General features: G+C 43.1%; 1 protein-coding gene across 1 annotated transcript in view; it reads left to right on the top strand.

Annotated features, from left to right (window-relative positions):
- tenm3 (teneurin transmembrane protein 3) overlaps window positions 1–21,832 on the top strand; it is a gene marked incomplete in the record, with an annotated part of 240,891 nt that overhangs the window by 154,548 nt on the left and 64,511 nt on the right. Inside the window, 12 exon segments of the mRNA XM_042213353.1 lie at window positions 525–725; window positions 1,673–1,858; window positions 2,902–2,928; window positions 6,646–6,654; window positions 10,111–10,257; window positions 12,072–12,202; window positions 12,291–12,379; window positions 14,981–15,100; window positions 16,098–16,230; window positions 16,412–16,540; window positions 20,072–20,203; window positions 20,319–20,454. Of these exon segments, the coding sequence (XP_042069287.1) occupies window positions 525–725; window positions 1,673–1,858; window positions 2,902–2,928; window positions 6,646–6,654; window positions 10,111–10,257; window positions 12,072–12,202; window positions 12,291–12,379; window positions 14,981–15,100; window positions 16,098–16,230; window positions 16,412–16,540; window positions 20,072–20,203; window positions 20,319–20,454 (1,440 nt within the window).

The following is a 21,832-nucleotide window of genomic DNA, read 5'->3' as shown; positions in this document are numbered from 1 at the left end:
TGTGTGTGTGTGTGTGTGTGTGTGTGTGTGTGTGTGTGTGTGTGTGTGTGTGTGTGTTAATCCTATTTACAGCTGCTAATCTGAAAAGTTATGTCAAAGATGCCGTGTAGGTTTACCCCAACAAAACGACACATAATATTCTTTTGTGTTTGCACTGAGTCGATGATCAAAGCCGTGGATGTGTGAGCAGTGCTGAGCGGTTATCCAGAAACACCTCAAATATACTGTGCAGTGGTGTTTACTGGTCTGGGGTCTGGTTGCATGTAATGAAAGAAGCCAAACATCCATTCATTGCTTAATGTGGAAATGAGGCACTCGTGCATAAAATTCTGTCATGACTTAGAGTCAGAAAAGAGGAAATGCACAAGTGTATGTAAAGCTGTTTGTAATTAAGGTTGAAGAGTTTAAGCATCTGGCTCCAGATAACTGCCCTCAAGAGTTCAACAGTAAAGCTGATGCGTGAACGTGTGCATGTGTCCTGTATGTACTGTTTGGTGTGCTGATAATTTCCTCTCTGCCTCCAGTGGACTGCATTGACCCCAGCTGTTCGGCCCATGGGGTGTGTATTCATGGCGAATGTCACTGTCAGCCAGGCTGGGGTGGAGCCAGCTGTGAAATCACCAAGGCCATGTGTCCAGACCAGTGTTCAGGCCATGGCACCTACAATGCAGAGACCAGCACATGTGCCTGCGACCAGAACTGGACTGGAGCTGACTGCTCTTTAGGTGTGTGCACTGTTTACCTGTCTATGTCCGCATTTCATTTTCTTATTTCTCAGAGTGAAACCTTCTGTTGAAGCATGTGTAAAACCAGAATACTGTACAGATGTGTTATGAGGGGATTTAGAAGTGAAGTGACGGGCATAAAAAATCCAAATCAGTTACAAATTAGAAGCTACTTAAGATGACAGTGTTAGAGGTGCCCTGAACGCTGCAGTACTGGACGCAATGCAACCAAGAAGATTTAAGGTAAATAAAAAAGTTTCATTTTATTTTTCAAACTCCAAAAGAGAAATAAAGTCAGACTATCATCACTTAGTATTGGCCTGTACTACAGAAATCAGCATGTTGCATGAAAATGTTGTTAACTCTTTAACAAAACTTAGCACACACAGTAGTGTTACCTACAAAACGCTGTTGCAATCACATTTAATTCATTTCTATCCAGTTTATTTATATAGCACCAAAGTCACTTTTTTCTTTATCCAGAGTACAATGATTGTGCTGCACAGCATGCATCTTTAACGGCTTTAAAAAACAAGAACGGGATGCACGGCATCCATCTCCAATGCACACAGGTATACAACAGGGTCAAAGATCACATATGTCCCTCGGGAAGTTGCACCCTGAGCAGACACTTTTCTGTAGCTGTGCAGGAGCGGCTAGCATGCTGCGAACCCAAGCTTCAGGAAAATAAAGACGTTCTGAGCTCCTTCAGTGCAAGAGTGAGATTTAAGCAACACTCAAACACACAAATTAACACAGTGACTTGTAGAAATCTGTACTGAGCTTTTCCTGAACCTCACTGTACGTAAAGACATCATTTGGCGTGCACAGGGTTCAGTCCAGGACGCAGCTGCGGGTGAAATAAGAACAGAGTGCATCAGTGTGCATGCACGTGCTTATATCGGTTCTGCAGTCGATGAAGTAATTTCTCTTTGTTACTGTTACAGAGGTGTGTGAAGTGGACTGTGGCAGCCATGGAGTGTGTTACGGCGGCGTATGCCGCTGTGAGGAGGGCTGGACTGGAAGTGTGTGTGATCAAAAGGCCTGCCACCCACTGTGCAGCAAGAACGGAGTTTGTAAAGACGGGAAGTGTGAGTGTGACCAGGGATGGACAGGGGAGCACTGCAACATTGGTGAGTGGATCACACACACACAACATAACTTAGCATTACAACTACACGTAAATAATCCAGTTGGACACAGCAGAGTAGCGCACAGCCTTGAACAACACTACAGATATCTTAGATGAGCTCTTTTCACTGATTGGTCCCGGTGCCATTGTTAACCAGCCTATCACAGTTTCTCATCTTTGTGGTTGCTCTCAGGGAAAATTATGCTGCTGATAATGTGGATGTACATGTTTGTGTTACTTTGTTGTTTTCCAGTAAAACATCTTAATCTGGGCTCAAAGCAGAATTTCCCCTTAGGATCGCTCTGGGTAACTGCTTTTTTGTAGCTGGTGTTAGTTACCAGCACTTGATCTGCTCAGCGCTGCAATTAATGACATCCAGAAAGATTATGGTCTTATAAACGTTGCTTTTTGGTTTTTGCTAATACTGTGCAAAAGTAGAAATATCTATCCAGCACACAGTCACAGGAAGTTATCAGTGTAGTCCTCAAGAAGAACTGAAGCAACAAAGATTTTTCATCTGCATCCATGATCAAAAATAAAGAGGGACCAGAAAACATCCAGAGAGAGTCTCAGAGAAAACACTAATGCAGCTACCGGGGCATGTGCTAAGTGACTTGAGCAAGTAGTGAAGACGGTTGTTTTTTTTATTAGACATCAGCATGACTGAGCCAGTCGACTAAAGAGCAGCTGTTGCTTGTATCGCTGCTGCAGACACTGGATTATGACTGTGATGATCAGTTAAGCGTTCCTTGGTAGAGATCGTCTGTAACCGCTACAGTTGCGTCTTATGTTGATCCATGTTAGAAACAGAGACGTAAAGAATTGCTTCCAGATTCATGAAACTGGGTGATTTCATATCTCAGCTTGGAAACAGCACACCTGACATCGTAACCCATCAATACAAAATAACTGGATTGGTCCTGATAAGTGTTGTTTGCTCTTCGTGGTCACTTTCAGTTAGATCTCTTTTCTTTGCTTCCTCCTATCTGAACTAAATCCTCTTTATTTATGTCTTTTTTCTTCCTTTTTCCTGTCTTCTTAAAGCTCACAATCCGGATATTAGAGTTAAAGGTACTGTACACTGTTTTAAAAACTCTTCTTGTCACTGTTATCACGAGTTTTTTTCTTTTCCTCTCTTCATCCTTTGCTTTTTTTGTTAAAGCTGAACTTTAGCTGCACCAGCGATAGAGTTTATTGATGTATTTACTGGATGCTACAGCTGGGTCCCAAAGAGGGCGAATTCATCGAACCAGTTTACACGAGCTGTAATAACAGCTTGACTTACAGAAACACATTTCCCTGTTACTGTTGTATTCAGTCCCTGTGTGATACTGCATGTCTGATGTCATAATGGCTTTCTGAGTGACTTGGGCCATCTGAGCATTTTACTTTGAGCAGACAGGACCTACACAAGCACAGGTGAAATCAGTATTGATGTCTTTGATGTAGACCATGAAATCTTGGCCTCAGTTTTATTTACACAGCACCAAATCACAACAACAGTCGCCTCAAGGCGCTTTATACTGTAAGGTCGACCCTACAATAATACATACAGAGAAAAACCCAACAATCATATGACCCCCTATGAGCAAGCACTTTGGCGACAGTGGGAAGGAAAAACTCCCTTTTAACAGGAAGAAACCTCCAGCAGAACCAGGCTCAGGGAGGGGCGGGGCCATCTGCTGTGATTGGTTGGGTGAGAGAAGGAAGACAGGATAAAGACATGCTGTGGAAGAGAGACAGAGGTTAATAACAGATATGATTCAATGCAGAGAGGTCTGTTAATACATAGTGAGTGAGAAAGGTGACTGGAAAGGAAAAACTCAATGCATCATGGGAATCCCCCGGCAGCCTACATCTATTGCAGCATAACTAAGGGAGGATTCAGGGTCACCTGGTCCAGCCCTAACTATATGCTTTAGCAAAAAGGAAAGTTTGAAGCCTAATCTTGAAAGTAGAGATAGTGTCTGTCTCCTGAATCCAAACTGGAAGCTGGTTCCACAGAAGAGGGGCCTGAAAACTGAAGGCTCTGCCTCCCATTCTACTTTTAAATACTCTAGGAACAACAAGTAGGCCTGCAGAGCGAGAGCGAAGTGCTCTAATAGGGTGATATGGTACTACAAGGTCATTAAGATAAGATGGGCCTGGATTCTGGATTTAACAGGGAGCCAATATTAGAGAAATCTGCTGTGTCTTTACTGCTGGTCTTCCTGTGAGCTGCTTCCTCCTTTGTCCTGTCCACGTGTATTTGCTACACAGTCAAATGTTCTCATAACTGTCACTGAATTTAAGCAGCTGTAATTTGACTCACACAATTGCCTTTTGCGTTAAAGATGTAAGTCATACTTTAGTTTACACAAGGCAATCATATCATTAGAAGTACAATTTTAATTTCAGTGTTATTTTAAGTAATATTCTGTTATTCCAAGAATATTTACAGATTAAATCTGTAAATATTCCAGAGGCAGAGCTCTAGGATAGCAATGCAGTATCAGCCACCAAAGTGATTGTGGTTATATACGATCGTTTTTGACCGAAGTGACCGAGCAGGAACCAGCAGCGTTTAACCTGAGATAGGTCAAGGAGTTCTCCAGAGATGATAACCCAGAGCGTGGCAGACTAAGGAAGTAAATAGCTTCCTGGCAGGACTCGAGCAACTGATTCTCTGAGTTTTAGGCCTCTACCCTGCACAGTATTAACTTTTACAATTACACTGAATGATTTTCTAAAACCACAGTTATGTTTCTTTTAACCAGTTTCAAAAAATTTTCTCCCTAAAATCTGCTTCCAGCTCTGTGTATTGATTCTCGTGCTCTGCAGGCATGTTTCCAGGGTTTTATATATATAACAAACTCTGTGAAACCTCTTCATGCAGCCTCCAGTTTCAGCCTGAAAAGGCATCTCTTTAAAACAGGGTCCTGCTGAGTCAGCCCAGTTTTGATTATCTATCTGCCAGCATGACGCTGTTCTGATTCAATCTTCACAAAACATTGAATTCCTTCATGGAAAAAAGTTAAAGGTAGAAACATTTTCCAGGAGTAAGTACAATTTCCAACACTGGTCGTAAGGTTGTGTCACCTGAGCTGCTAGTATTAGCTGAAAGGTGAAAGTGTGTTTTGGACCCAGATTTTAATTAACAGTTAATTTCCTGCAGCTCTGATTTGGGCCTCTGACTAGAAGTGGGTTTAAAAAATCGATTTCCCGATTCCAAACGATTTTAGTTTAAACAAAGCGACTTCAAGTCTGAAGTGATTTTTAAATGTATTTTGCCAGAAACGCCTGAATCTCAGCTTAAAGCTCACAAAAGTGTTTCCACTAAACAGCTAAAGCAGCAAACGATCAAAGATGTGAACGCAGGCGTGTGCTGAACGCCGGCAGATTCTGAAGCTGCAGGTTTCGTCACTCTGACCACAATTCACTGAACCAGCAGCAGAACAAGATCAAAAGTGTTTTCAAGACATTGTCATTTATTTCCTTCTTACTTTTGCTGTTTCGCTTCCACCAGGATAAACTCACACTTCCTGCACAGCTCTCTCTCTCAGTGTACTCAGAGACCAGTTTACCATAAAATCTGTTTTCTGCATTATTCGCTGCTTTTTACGCATCAGTCTGCCGCTGTGTTCAGCGCTGTCAACGCGAGTTTTTCCATTTGACCTCCGACTAGAAAGCCTCATTTCTGGCGTTCAATACCAAAGAAATGCAAACTTTTTAAAATTATACCAAATTGCAAAACTCTCAGCTGCGTCTCTAATCAAACCTCAGCAGCGTCAGGTAATGTTTGCATGTTGATTCATGGCTCATCTGCTATAAAAGCCCGGCCAGGAAAATCTCCTTCATGTTTTATCCTCAGTTGCTTTGACACAAACGCATCTGCTGTGATGTTCACACCTCTGATGGATCTCACAGTGTCAGCTTTGTTTTTATACATAGTTAGAAACATAATAATTATGATCATTTATCAGTACATATCCATAATACTTTTGACTGCCTGAGCCTAAACTGAATCGAATCAGTTGTAGAAATCAGTGACGACACCTCGCCCGGGCTGCCATGTTAAGTAACATTAAACCTGCAGTGCAGAACTTTGTTTGCCAATCTAGTTTTCACACCTCAGCTATAAAAGGCTGATGGGCTGTTGCCGTCACCCCACCGGGCGAGTGGGCAGGCGGACAGCACGGACACCCAACTCAAGAACAAGGCGACGTAGGACTTTGAATTATAGGTCCATCAGTGGCTTTAAAGAGGCCAGGGGAGTCATGGCTCACTTTTGGAACCAACTACTGTTTTGGCACTTTTGCATTTTGTTCATTTCTTCATCTCTGTGGCTGCACATGCTTTATCATGCACTAAACTATGCGACACCTCCTGCTCTAAAGACCTTAATCTAGTAGTTTAGAGGAACAGCAGCACAGGCTGTGGTGACAGCCGCTCGATCCTCTTACAGAAGGTTGGTAACCTGATAGTTTGTCAGTATAAAACCAGTTGTATTCATTAACAGAAGCTACGTTGTGTACAACATGACAGCTGTTGCATTGTCATTAGCTTTGTCCTTCTTCTCTCTTCTGAGATCTAACATGTGAATGACGTATTTACACTGCTGTGGTTCAACTTCTTTCTTTATCATTTCATTGCTGTGATCCCAGCTCTTCCTCCCTGCCTCCTCTTCCTTTGGTTGCCATCTTCATTTATCGATCACAGACTAAATATTTGGCAGTGCTGGTTTTGTTTCACTTTACTTTTCTCCCTAATTTTCCTCCCTCTCTCCCTCGTGCCCTCTCCTATTCTCAGGATATAAAGGTAACTCCTGCTAAAGAACAACAAAGGCCTTACTGTCCCAGAATACAATGACTTCACACTCTGCTTTATAACATATTTTTGGTTAACTCCATTTCGTTTTAGGTTTTGTCTTTTCCTTTCACTCACTGTTTTCCAGTCATTCTCAGTGCTCGGTTTAGCTAGACTTGTATTGTCGTATATTCTATTTCTGTGTTTTTTTCTGGTCATTCCTTTTCCTGTCTCTGACTCTCACACACGAAACAGACCATAGATAGATTCACACGAGAGCAGTGAATACAAATAAAAAGTGCACGCACAGTCATAAAGCAAAGGTGTGCGACTCCTGTTTCGTCTTGCATCCACAAGCCTGATATATGTGTTAAATAAGCCAGTTGCTGTCCTCCTGTCTTCGATCTGTCTTCACTCCCCCCCCCCCCCCCCCCCCCAGTCTTTATCTCCATTCCTTGTTCTGGGCTTTGCTTGGTTCTGGTTCTCACTGTTATAATCAGCCTATCTGATTGCCAGCCTCACTGTCGATTTTGTGAATGAGGAATGCCAAACAGAGGCATAAAGTATAGTCTGTGGAGCGCGCAGTCCTCCCTATACTTTGTGCTCTGCCTTTATGTCTACCTGTTGTGTTTTCACATGGATTTAAACTCGCTGCGTCATTTCTTTGCCTGACGAGAAGAACGAGCACAGATGAATCCATATTTCTGAAACAAGCATCCTGTTGAATGGAAATTTCAGTCTTTGTCAGTTCACTGGGTGTTAAAATTCCCTCTGATGTCATTTCCTCTGACAGACAAACCCTTCAGTTTGACATGTTGAGACTTTTTTCGTTTGCCTTTATTCATTTGGTTTGTTTCTGTGGCCTGTTTCCTATTATGCAACATTTCTTTTTCCTTGTTTGCAGATGAAAAGAAAACTTCTCATTTTGCACTAATTAAAGCCGAGCAGCACGCTGTGGCCATTTTGGCTGCTGGCAGTTCTAGTAGTTCATGTGAAAGTACAACATCAGTGCATTTCACCAAAGGTTGACTGTCTGTCTGTCTGCCAGTCTGTGTCTCTCACATGTGGGCTACTGTAATTAACTGTTTTATTTGTGTGTCAGTCTGTGAGTCCATTAATTGGAGAAATGTCCATCGAACGGGGCTGAATGCCTTTATACACATCTGAATTTAACCAGTGTGGGTTTTTGAAGCCTGGTACTTTTGTACTGAAGTTGCTGAGAGAGAGAAGATAAACTTTTTAAAGTTTTGGAAAATGTACGTTAAGACGGAGTGCAATTATTTCCAAAAGAATTTAGAGTGAAAATAGTACAAACACACACAACAAACGTGGCAAATGTTGAAACAAACTATTGTTTTGGTGAAAAAACGATGACGTTACCTTGATGTCATCTAGTGGCCTTAGTGTACTAATGCACCACAGTATCATCACCTGCTGCTATTTGAACCTTAGCCTCAAGGACGCAGCTGCATTTCACGTGTCCAGTAACAGTGATTTTAGAAGTCTTGCCCAAAGCCCCAAACACGGTCCCATCAATACAGAATTTATCTGAATAAAATCTTTTAATAGGAAGAATGCAGATCCTCTGTATCTTACACTGAGCCTGACGATATACATCACGATATATTCTTTTCTTCTGTATAACGTATTTTCCACACTATAAGGACTTAAAATCCTTTAATTTTCTCAAAAATCGAGAGTGTGCCTTATGTATGAATTCTGGTTGTGCTTACTGACCTCGAACCGATTTTGGCTGCAGAAATCTGTTAAAAAATGTTTTAGTACAACTTTGATAAGCCGCACTGCTTGATGGATCGTCAGAGCATTACGGCTGCCGTAGTGAGGAGCTTCGCGGAGTAATCTGGGTCCAAAACTCCGTCAGCTTCAGGTCCCAAAGTCAAACGAACACTGAGAGTTAAAAACGGTCTAAATTCTTTCATCTTTAATAAAATCATCAGCGTTGCTGCTTTACCAGGTGTAACAATTAAGTTTAACATCCAGGCATCCATGAAAACAGAATTTAAATTTAACGGAGTTAGAAGTTAACAGGAAGTTAGCTCGCTAGTTTCCACCTAAACATTTCATACCATGTTCTGACTGAGAGATTTTTGAAACTAATTCAAACGTACAGCTCTGCTGTCACTTCCAACATAAATGAAGACAGAAAACTAAACAGCAGTGGCGTTTGCAGGGTTACTGAAGTTGGGCTAGCTGGTATATAATGTGCTACGTGACTGCTAGCGACACAGCTATGTTAGCATAACATTAGCACAGTGAAGCTGGAGGATGAACTTTTTTCCACTCGATAAAAGTTAACGTGACGGATTCTGGTGGTCAGGGACAAATGCAGTCGCATAGCAGGATGCTGTACACGGGCCAAACTTCAGTCAGGAGAACAACTGAGATTATTCATCCACAATACGAGGTTAGTTATTAATATACTGCAACAACATGGAAACCGAGCAGCTGCGAGAGAATTCAACATTAATGAATCAATGTTACGGAAGTGGAGGAAGCGCAGTTTTTGGCTTTCCCCATATTTCAAAAGTGCTTCATCTCTTTGCTGTGACTGTTGCCCGCCATAATTTGCAGATGATAATGGTTTTAGCTGCTGCGATGCTTTCAACCAAAACAGGCGCAGTTTGATGACATCATCAACATGCGCTATCGCGATAGAGCGATATAGTCAAAATCTCTATCGTTGGCCAAATTTATATCGTTTCTATCGTATGTCGTTTATATCGCCCACCCCTACTTTCTAGTTTAAATTATTGGAAATCGTTGCATTCTGTGTATTTCTATTTTACACCAACAACCTTTTATGTCTGTTAGAATGATTTCTGAATAGCATCTGAAACCGCATTTATACTATGATGGGATGTTTTCTAAAATGTTCTAAACTGACAGCTGGTATAAACATTTGTTGAATGAAACAGATCGATTTTGGCTGTAGCACCGATCCAGCCCAGTCTCGGCCCTATTAGAATCCAAAGGCCAGCTTAACCAAAATTAAGTCCTGTTTATTTTTTCTATTTGATCCTTTTGGATGAATATTTATTGTAGCCCATGTGTGTATTTTTTGCTTGTTGGTGGGTTTTGTCAGATGTTTGAATTGAAGAGTCAACTCAGTGTGGTGCAGCAGAGTCCAGCCTCAGTCCTGTGGGGGCCTCCAGTGCCCCTCTGGCTGTTTTTGACTTTTTCGTCCCATCATGGTCTCGGTGCCGTTTCAGAGGCTTTTCCAAGTCAAGAGGGAAACTCCGAATATGTATCGTTTTTAGCATGAACGTGGCCCTAAATTAAATAAATAATAATGATCTCCTCTCACAGCAATTCAGTACAAAAATATCATCACCTCACTTCAAAGACGTATATAGGTTTAAGCCTGTCTTCACCCTGACGGTCATCATGGTCCCCTCCTTTATTCCCACTGCTGTGACTTTTCTAACTGTGCTTGTCCCCTGTGCCCAGAGGGTTGTCCAGGTCTCTGCAATAACAATGGACGATGCACCTTGGAGGCCAGCGGATGGCACTGCATCTGCCAGTCGGGATGGAGAGGGGCGGGGTGCCACGTTGCCATGGAAACACTATGTACCGACAGCAAGGACAATGAAGGAGGTATGTTTGTGTAGATACACTAAAAGTGGGGAGACAGATGGTTAAATGTATGAACAGATTTGTTTGACGGCTGAATGAACACAGGATAAGGAGAATATTAAATGTTAGCGACACAATAATCCAAACGTCCTCCCACGACTACAAAGAGAGACATTAGGAAGAAATGAACAGTGGACAGGTGCTTTAGAAAGTGGTCGGAGATTACTTTGAAAGGCACAGGTGAGTGCAACACCCCCTCAAAACCCCTCCCCACCCACACGCATTAATTTGCAGGGGTCCGAGGAAAAATGACACATCAGTTTGTACCATCCAATCACTTCAAGAGCTGATAACAACACTGTGTTAGAGTGGGAGAGAGTAAGTACAAAAGAGTACTTACTTACTTTGCCTGTGTATGTATGGGTGCTCAAAGTAATGCCTGATGATGAATAAATGATGAGGTGGTGACTGTGCTGCTGCCTGCTGGGCAGACACTCATGTGCTGTGTTCCAGTAAAGTGTAAAAGCTGGGCACGGCTGCCTGAACGTCTGAGTGCCTCTAACCTGCACTCTCTCTAGTATTTTTACTTTTTTGTCATTTTTCAAATCTGGTCTCCATTAGTGTTTAGAAAAATGATAAATCAGGATGCGCTTTAAGATGGTTCGACCTTGTGATTGATTTACAAACTTCAGCGTTGATCTATGCATGCTGAAACTTATTGTGACAGTGCAGTAGAAAGGTGCACCAACACTACTGGGAACTGGATCTTTTGTAGGCATTACATATGTCAGCTAACAGCTGTTTTATCCAGCAACATATGCACTGTGCCAGTGACACAGCTGGGACTACTTTTAATTTGATCACTATGTTAACAGAAAAGAAAGGAAGAGAAATCAGAGGACTGCTTTGTCACTCAGTGTGTGTTTTTAATGTCACTGTATGCAGAATGTACACGTGGCTTTTATCAACTAATGGAGACAAACGATTTTGTTACCTTGCACTCCTCCTTCTGTCCCGACTCCTTACTTGCTCTCCTTATTCCTCCCTTCAACACGTTTAACTCGTCTGACCTAATCTTATCTGTCTGTGTGTTTCAATCTGGACACTACAACAATAATATTGTTAAAGCAAAACCTCTGAGACAGTAAAAGTTTTAAATATTATTCTAGCCTATCAGCTGACAGTATTTGTCTCTGTCGCTCTTCTTGTCTCACCTTCTTTGTCTCTCTGTACGTGCACACACGCTGCATCGGCTGCATGGTGGATCACAACCTGATCGTATTTTCCTGCATTTATAATTCCATCAGGTTTGACAGACATCACTGGCTAAAGTACAGCCTGAAAATGTGACAGAGCGTCCACTATGTTTCACTCATGGCTGTAGACACTCGCTGTTGTGTGGCTCCTCCTCCGTACACATGAGGACAGCACTAAAGCTGAGTGATAAAGGAGCCGCTGTCTGCAGAAAAAATTGAAAAGCTTTCAGAAGCGCTGAAGACCTGCTGGTTAAGACCACTTCAAAAAATTACAAGGAAGTCTGGCTTTTTGGATGCAAAATATAAAGGGCTCCAGGAACCATACCAGAGTTTATAAAATCATATAAATGCTGCAGATTTTAAACGTGCATTAGTACATTTCCGTCATTGAAACCTCTGCCTGAAAGACTGAACAAATTGTTTATGTAGCTGTTGCAGCTAATGCTCTGCTGCCTTTGTTTCCTATGAACTGAAACATGTTAAGCTGTTCATTAGATTTCACATGTAAAGCTTTTAAACGACTATGTTTTCCCCAACTCTGTGCTAGCTTTGTGACTGTAGGGCTTGTGCATGTTTCAGATGGCTTGGCTGACTGCATGGATCCAGACTGCTGTCTGCAGCCTTCCTGTCAGAATCAGCTGTACTGCAAAGGGTCACCTGACCCAGGCGAGGTGCTCAGCCAGTCTCCATCCTCGGTGCCTCCTCAACAGGTAAGAAGATCCCGTCAGAAATCGACTGCACAAAATGACGACACCTTTCAGCATCAGATTACCCATTTATTTATTTTGCTTTTCTTAGGCTGCCAGATCTTTCTACCAGCGCATTCACTTTCTAGTTGGGCCTGAATCGACTCACATAATCAATGGTGAAAATCCTTTTAATAAAAGGTAAACATGTCTTCTGTCGTGTTTTCTCTTTTCTTTTTCTCTTACATTTTAGGGATAAAGCAGCAACATTGGCATGCACATACAGATGTTCATTCCAAGCCATGGAAACACTGCTTTGCTGTAAACGACTGTTGGATATTGCAGACATCTTACTGTAAACTGTTTTTTTCATGACATATTTTATGGGTTCAGCTCTGCAGTAACTGGATTCACCCGTGTTCATCATTCCACACAGTGTTATTGAGCAGTCACAATAACCATGTACTCCACCTGCACATTGGCAGGGAAAAATCACACATATTCATATCTCATGCACTGCTCTTTGAAGCATAAATGATCTGTAGTCGTAGGTCAAAGTAGGTTTCATTGATGTCCTTGTTTTCTGTGATTGTTTGACTAATATTTTTTAAGCCTGCAGGTCATGGTGTATCCTATTTTTATTTAGCATAATATGAGAAGTGGTAGTTTAGCTTTGCTTTCTGTAGGCATGAAAATGATAAAACATGTTAGCAAAATCCAAATATAGTGCTCAAGGTCTGCTGGTTTCCTTTGCCAAAAGCCATTCCTGCCCACAACTGCCTCAAAGATAGCATTCATTGAGAGTGATAACAGGGAATGACAGGGGCCAGTCTGCAAATACAGAGGCTGAAAGGCAGCTCTACTGAGAGGGAAGAAACATGACAGCAATTGTGTTTGGCAATCTTTCTGCTTTTGTCATATTTTTATGATTTACTGAATATTTCATAAGAGGAGAACCTGTAATACCAAACCTGTAATAAAGTGTGCAGTGTTTCCCTAATGGGATGTACCTGCAAACGTAAAAGATTATTTTAGACATGAAAACACAGATATACTGTGTGTGTGTGTCTGTACTCTTTTAAGGATAAGGCTTACAGCCACAGAGATAAAACTCGTGTGATTTCTAATAGGTAGAAATGCTCAACATCTAACAAAAGACGACTCAGATGCAGGGCAGGGAATGGTTTTGGACTAAAACTGTAGGAATGTAAGGGTCTTCTGGAAGAAAATGTCAGGTAAGGAGCAGCTGTGTCTCAGGTGATAGACTGTGCACAAATTATAAGGTCAGTGCTTTGATAGCAGGCAAAGCATGGGTAAAGTACTGAAAAATGTCAAGCATCTGGCATCGTCTATGGTCTGGAATAATTTTACCTTTAGATGTCAGATATGACAAGTTGCCAATTAAATTACATGAAAATAAATGTAAGCTGCTCAAACATCTTGCAGTTGTGACCTGGTTGCTAGTAAAGCTAATTGTTAGATTACTGCCTGTAGCTTATTGTCATGGTATTGTATGTGCAATGATATTTATGTGGATTTTATGGAGCTTCGCAAATGGTTGTGGGGAAAAAATTGGGGGTTTAAGATGATTTTGTTTTTTGCAAATTTATTTGGGCAGCACGGTGGCACGGTGGTTAGCACTGTTGCCGCACAGCAAGAAGGTCCTGAGTTCAATTCCACCATCAGGCCGGGGTCTTTCTGTGTGGAGTTTGCATGTTCTCCCCGTGTTTGCGTGGGTTCCTCCGGGTACTCCGGCTTCCTCCCACCGTCCAAAGACATGCAGCTTGTGGGGATAGGTTAATTGGATAATCCAAATTGTCACTAGGTGTGAATGTGAGTGTGAATGGTTGTCTGTCCCTGTGTGTTGGCCCTGCGACAGACTGGCGACCTGTCCAGGGTGTACCCGCCTCTCGCCCTATGACAGCTGGGATAGGCTCCAGCGCCCCCCGCGACCCTGAAAAGGATAAGCGGAAGCGAATGGATGGATGGATGTGTAGGTGGTGTGTGAGAAAGCAGCTCTAACAGGAGATAAAGTGAAAACTAAAACACTGAAAACCAAGCATGTCTGACATGTTTGTGACTTTATAATGAAGTGCATCAGACAGGAAAACAAAACCTGAAACTGGGAACTGACTGGGAATAACAAGGCAAGCAAGGAGCGCGGGGATAAGGACAGGAAACCTGAGGGAACACAGCTGGAATTAATCAGACAGGGAGAAAACTGAGCACACTGAAGAGGGCGAGAGACTGTGGAAATAAAACAGGAAGTCCGATTACCATGGCAACAAAGACCAAGACATGCAGGCTTGACACTTGGACTGGGAAAAAATAGATATGGGAACATGACTGACTGGTGAGAGAGAGAGAGGGAACACTGAACACGGGAACAAGAGACGAGGCCGACAAAACCTGGCAGATGCATGTGGTTCTTTTTTCCACAATAACCACACAGTAACAGAAAACACATAAACACCGATGCAAACGACAACATGTACTGTAAGTACCGTGGTGACATCAGCATTACTCAGAAGTTCCTCCCTTGTCGTTTTTTAAGTTATCCCTCAGTGGACTCTGCAGTGCGATCACAATGAGTAACATTGCAAAGCTACGGTGAGCTGTGAGTGTTTCCATCTCTTAAGACAGTTTTCCAGCTCAGCCACAGGAACTCAGGGAAATTTCACTTCTTGATGGGCTTATTTATGTATTAGAACTATTTGCCATTAAACATTTTGTAATGTTTTAAGTAAATCTTGCAGGCAGTGTGAGTAAACGAGTTCTCTCTGCTCTCTTCTCTCTTTTTAGCTTGGTGTCGATAATTCGAGGTCAGGTCCTGACAGCTGATGGAACACCTCTGATTGGAGTCAACGTGACATTTGTTCACTATCCTGAGCATGGATACACTATAACACGCAAGGATGGCATGTGTGTACTTATTCATTATTAATATTTTCATACACCTTTTATACAAACATTGTGCCTTTTCCAAAAATGTCTCCTCTCAGCAGTGGTTTAAAACAGATGTTGTGCATCGTCTGTTCACTAAATAAACTTGATGACCAGGGTGGTAAACAGGGCTCCTTCATCAACAACTAGAATAAAACCATTTTCTTATCAATGATCTGCATGTGTGTGAAACATATCCTGAAAGTAAAAGTGGATGTAGCTCCATGTAAATGTGAAACCTGCATTCTTTCAAATGCCCAGCAGGGGGGGGTCTCCTGAGTAACCCCCTCACAATCAGACACACACACGCGTGCACACTGTGTTTTCACATCCCTTAGCCTAAACCTAACTGTCACCTAATTATAACCCTGACATTAAAAAACACCTTTAACTTGTGGGGACCAGGATTTTGTCCCCATAACAGTGTTGGTCCCCACAAGCATAGTAAACCTCCTATTTTTGGTCCCCACAAAGATACATAAACACACACAAACACAAAAACGGACAGCCAACAACGGGAGAATGACATCTACATTGTGCTCTTACATTCCCACCTCAGCTCACACAGCTTCTTCATTCTCACGTCAGCTGAAGAGGACGTGTGAACGTGTGGGGAAGACGCTTTTTAAAATGCACTGGATTCACAGGGACGCACTCAGTCACTGTTGAACACACACACCTGCACACAAACAGACGTGCTCACACACTCCAACTGTAGGTATGTAATGCACACAATATATAGACACAAGATGCACATCAGCACACTCACAGAATTTAATGAGCCAATTACACCGTCACAAATGAAAGTTTAAGAGTCTTTGTCCTGCTGAAGTTTGCAAATCCACTCTTATATTCTGTAACAGTGAATTAAGAGGCTTTCCTTATTAAAGCTTGTATAATTCAGCTGCATGGTTCTCACACGTCTTGTTTCCCAGCACTCACTGTACACATTTGTTTGACGATGATGTGCTGACAGGTTTGATCTTCTGGCCAATGGCGGGGCATCCCTCACACTGAGCTTTGAGCGTGCTCCCTTCCTCACGCAGTACAGAACTGTTTGGGTGCCGTGGAATGTCTTCTATGTGATGGACACGCTTGTGATGAAGAAGGTGAACGACTGAGGGTCTGACTGTTGACACTGCACTGAATATGCAGATACGACCTTTGTTTCATTTACTCTTTCTGTCACAGATGTATTCGGGTTAAATGAATAATTGAATCAGTGCTGTGACTGCTGAGCTCACCTTTCCATATTCAGTGACCGACACATGTCGTGTCTGGCTGTTTCAGGAGGAAAATGACATTCCCAGCTGTGACCTGAGTGGTTTCATCAGACCGAGTCCTGTCATTGTTGCTTCTCCTCTGTCTACATTTTACAGAAGCTCACCTGAAGATGGCCCCATCATACCTGAAACACAGGTAATGAATCAATCAGAGGACTTTAATGGGAGCTAAGACACTTTGAGTACGATCTCTGTGTCTGTGAATAAGTTTGCAATGTAAAAATAATGTAACACTTTGTGCTAGCTGTGTTATACTTGGCGAACTTAAATCTTTAGGTTGAGCAGATTAAAACATGCATGTGTTTTGTATGTGTTTGTCCATATAAAAAACAAAGCCAGTGTCTTTGCACATGAATAGGACAGCACATCTATCTGTGTGGACACGTGTGTGTGTGTGTGTGTGTGTGTGTGTGTGTGTGTGTGTGTGTGTGTGTGTGTGTGTGCGCACGTTCGAGTGTAGATCAAAAGCAAGCAAATGGAAAACTGCTCCTTAGCTTTTGGTGGAGCTGGCTCCATTAGAGGGAGGGCAGTGAGGCCGGCCTTAAAGGCATGAAATGGATCTGTAATGAATGCTAAATGCGCAGCTAATGAAAAGGCAATAGTGCAGCTGAGAAGTATAACACTCCAAATGGAGTATTCCCTCAGGACTGTTTTTCAACGTAGTCTCAATCAGTTCTTCTCTCTCTCTTTTCAGAAGTCTTCTCAGCTTCTGTCCTGTTGCTTGTAGATCATTTACCTCACATCGCTAGGATAGTTCTTTTTGTCTCATTTGGAGTTTAATTGTGTATCTTTTTAAATGTTTATTGACAGACCCCTGAAATGCTGTAGTTTAGACCTTAAAAGTACAAACATTGAGACAAACTCATACCTCTAGATTTGTGGAAGTAAACTGCAGCAGGTGGAAGAATCACAAGCAAATCAGGAACATGCAGTCTCTGCTGTGTAGCTGGAAATGAAACTCAGTCTTCTTTTCTATTGTTTTGTATTCAATAACTTCTTTTGGTTCTAACTCCACGGCAGTCATTAGGCACTAGGCAGAGCTTTGCAGGGGGGCAATGTCAAAAGCTTTAGGACCAACTCCTGTGACCTGCTCGTATTTATGGTTCTGGGAAAAGAACCATAAATACATCATCAGATTTAAATGTGGCTGATCGTCTTTGATGGCATGTCGAGACAGCTTCTAGCTGCTATTTTTAATCTAGCTCTCTAATTTGTGACTGCTTACACTTCTGCATTGCATTTGCACCACAAACATCAGTTTCTCTTCACAATCAAAATGTGATTCAACTGCAGACTTTCATCTTTATTTATGTTTAACAAAAGTATTACATTTACTCAGTGGTTCTCAAACTTTTCACATCATCCTCACATGACAGGAAGAAAGATTTTCACGCCTCATCTAAACAAAGCAATGACAGAAAAGCCGAGCTGCAACTTTATTTGGATAATAAACTCATTCACGGTGAATCCTTCAGCAGTTTCAGCAAACAACGAGTGAAACAGATTGTGAACGTTGCCAAACATGGAATAAAGTTCATCGTTAGTCTTATAAAACTTGTGAACACAGATGAAATTTAGTGAGAGTTTTTGACTGCAGAGCTGTGGCGGGGCGTGGTCTGCGGCGTGGCTGTGGGGGAGGCGGGCGCACCTGAGCGGCCTCTGCAATCACGCCTCGCCGGCTTAAAACAGAATGAACTGGGTCCTGTCGTTGCTGCTGGTGTGTGTAGGCTGTAGCTGAAAAGCTGCAGGCGAGTGTAAGTCAACAGATGCAATAAAGAAGAGTAGTGAAAAGTGCGAACACGTGGTCGGGTCTCTCGTGCCCCAGTCCTGGGTTTCAGCATCACTGCAAACGATGCGCGACAGACCCGACCACATGTTCGCACTTTTCAGTACACTTCTTTATTGCGGCTGTCGACGTCCACACGCCTGCAGCTTTTCAGCAGATGTGCATATGATTAACGTAACTGCTGCAAATTTCTTCTTTCTGCTATAGAAGTGATTCCGATGGTAAACAGTAGTTCTGCATGACTTTTCTGCCAGGTAACCTGCACCCCACCTGTCAGAGCTCTGCACCCCAGCAGTGGGGCGTGCCATGCTGTTTGAGAACCACTGCGTGCATTAACTGTTCATTAATAATGGAATTTTTTATACATAATCTCATCTTGAGAATCTCCAAGGTAAATGGACAGTTCACTGACAAGCAGCGGCTTGCCCAGGTGCCTATGTCCTGATTATTGTCTGGCAAAAGAAGCAGATAAAATATCTGGAACTGATTCAGTGTGTTGCATGCACACTGGGACTGTGATTGTTGGTTCTGGTTGCCTGGGTGAAGCTCTAGCAGCTCATATGTCAGTCAGCGGCATTCTTCCCTGTCATTGGTAGTCTCCTGAGTCACTCCTCTGAAAGTTTATTGTGGGTCTGGCGCACTTGGCATCGACAGCAATTTTGCGCTTAGTACAGCACTTCAGTTTGCATGTTTGTGGAGTGTGGTTTGTGGCTCAGCTGCAGGGGACGGGTAAAGCAGTGGGTTCAGTGCAGGGAAGGCTGGCCAACACAGCTGATATCATCACTCTAACCACATCTACCCTATTTCAAAGGGACAGAGGAGACAGGTGGTGTGAAGAAGGAGTAAAAGAGGCCATCTCTTTTCACTGTGGACAGCCATCATTGAACACACAGTTGGCTCACTTTGGCTATCAGAAAGGTCACAGAAGTATCGTTATGATCTGTTTTATGTCTTTGTGCGTGAGATCCACCGATCGACCATATTGAAGCTTCATTTATTTTTATTTTTTATAGTTCTAGGTAAACTGAACAGCCTTTCATTTACAGCAGTTGCATTAGTACACACTTTTCTGGTCATTCACACATCCATCCATCCATTCGCTTCTGCTTGTCCTTTTCAGGGTGGCGGGGGGCACTGGAGCCTATCCCAGCTGTCATAGGGCGAGAGGCGGGGTACACCCTGGACAGGTCGCCAGTCTGTTGCAGGGCCAACACACAGGGACAGACAACCATTCGCACTCACATTCATACCTATGGGCAATTTGGATTATCCAATGAACCTATCCCCACAAGCTGCATGTCTTTGGACGGTGGGAGGAAGCCGGAGTACCCGGAGGGAACCCACGCAGACACGGGGAGAACATGCAAACTCCACACAGAAAGACCCCGGCCTGATGGTGGAATTGAACTCAGGATCTTCTTGCTGTGCGGCAACAGTGCTAACCACCGTGCTGCCCTGTGTCATTCACACATATAAATGAAAATAAATCTAGCTTGTCCAGTACTGTGAACCAGAAATAGATTGAAATAGTTTTGAAATGGGGCATCTTGTAATCGGAAGGTTGCCGGTTCGAGCCCTGGCTCCAACGGTGTCGGTCGTTGTGTCCTTGGGCAAGACACTTCACCCGTTGCCTACTGGTGGTGGTCAGAGGGTCCGGTGGCGCCAGTGTCCGGCAGCCTCGCCTCTGTCAGTGCGCCCCAGGGTGGCTGTGGCTACAATGTAGCTGCCATCACCAGTGTGTGAATGTGTGTGTGACTGAATGTAGTGCTAAAGCGCTTTGAGGTCCACAGGGACTAAGTAAAGCGCTATACAAATCCAGGCCATTTACCATTTGGAACCGTGGGTACTGATGTGTCTGGTGTGTTTCGTTTCCTTCTGTAGGTTCTACAAGAACAGACATCAATACCTGGCAGTGATCTAAACCTGATCTACCTTAGCTCCAGAGCAGCAGGATATAAACCAGTGCTGAAAGTCACCATGACGCAGACATCAATACCTTTCAATTTGATGAAGGTGTGATGAGTGATATTTCCCAGCATTTCAAGTTACAGCTAAGACAAATGCCTACCGTTACTGTTTTCTGTGAATTAATCAGTACCATGAAGTTAACCCTTTCCTGTCAATCCAGGTTCACCTGATGGTGGCAGTGGTGGGCCGCCTCTTCCAAAAATGGTTCCCTGCACAACCAAATCTGTCATACACATTCATCTGGGACAAGACAGATGCCTATGGCCAGCGTGTCTACGGACTATCAGAGGCAGTCGGTAAGTTTGTACAAATAGAAAATACAGGCAGTTTTGGGCATTTGCTATAAGGGTTGGTATCTGACAAATCCTCAGCATCACATATAGGGCTTTAAACAGTGTCACTGCCACTCTGCATGAAACAGCATTAGTTTAATCACGTTTGCAGACACTTTTCTAACAATCTCATCTTTTTCTTCCTTAAATTGTTTATCTGAAGTTGGATGTTAATGTGTTAGTTTCTTAAAAGTGTTTTGAAACTTACAACATGTAATATTCTGTTTTCACTCATAAATGCAGAGGCTTGATTTTTCCATCATCTAATGTGGTGTGTCTAAAGCACCAAAACTGACAACAACAACAGCGATATCAACAAGGAGCTCTTTCTATGAGAACTTGAAGTTCCACCTGTTGCTCAGGGGACAAAACAAAATGGCTCGGCCATACGAACTCCTCATGTTAAATATAAATCCAGATGCCATCGTTGTCTTCGCTGTCTCACCTTGACCGTGGTACTGACACTCACTAGTCTCCAGCCTCCTTCCTTCTGCCGAGTGTACAGTCTCAGGGTGCTGGACGTGTGGTCAGGAGCTTCCTCGTCTTAGATGTCAGTGGCTTCCATCGCCTCCTTTGACCAGCTTATTATCCCAGCAGGGTACCTGATCACGGGCAGGGCGTAGGTGTTGATGGCCCGGATCTTGTTCTTTTTATTCAGCTGACTCCTCAGGACTTGCCTGACCCTCTACAGGTACTTGGTGGTTGCAGCTTTCCCAGCAGCCTCTTCATGGTTCCCATTTGCTCGTGGGATCCCCAGGTACTGGTAGCTGTCCTCGATGTCTGCAGTGTTGCCATCTGGTAGTTCGATCCCCTCGGTTCTGACTACCTGACTACTACACTTCTCCAGTCCGAATGACATTACAGTGTTGCTGCTGTATATCAGTGAATCAATGTCTCGTTCATGCTTGGCGTACAGCTTGATGCCGTCCATGTAGAGGAGTTGTTACTAGTTGTTTCGCTGTCACTCTGGATCCCTCATCCTGTGCATGTAACCCCTTCTGCTGGGATTACTTGTGTAGTAGCATTCCAACAGTGCCCTATTTTCATCTCTGCCCACTTATGCTACCTTGTTCCAGTAGCCCGTTTCTCATCAGCATGTCCTGTTTCCTCAACAACTGATGCACCTTGTTAATCTTGGCAACGTCTTAGTCGGTATAGCTTCATTTTTATGTCTCTCACTCATGTCCAAGGTAGGCTTGGTTAGCATCGGGGGGGGGCTTGTCTTGCCTAGAGCCGCTTACTGGATACAGACGCTCCGCCCTGGTCGGGAGTCGGACCAACTCTAATCACTGGACACATCTTTTTATTTAATGTTTTTTCTTTATTAAAAATTGATGTATAA

This window comes from Haplochromis burtoni, unplaced genomic scaffold (assembly GCF_018398535.1).
Source record: "Haplochromis burtoni strain Fernald_Lab_line unplaced genomic scaffold, NCSU_Asbu1 Contig_437, whole genome shotgun sequence".
Lineage (NCBI taxonomy): Eukaryota > Metazoa > Chordata > Actinopteri > Cichliformes > Cichlidae > Haplochromis > Haplochromis burtoni.
This window is presented reverse-complemented; position numbering and strand designations above follow the sequence as displayed.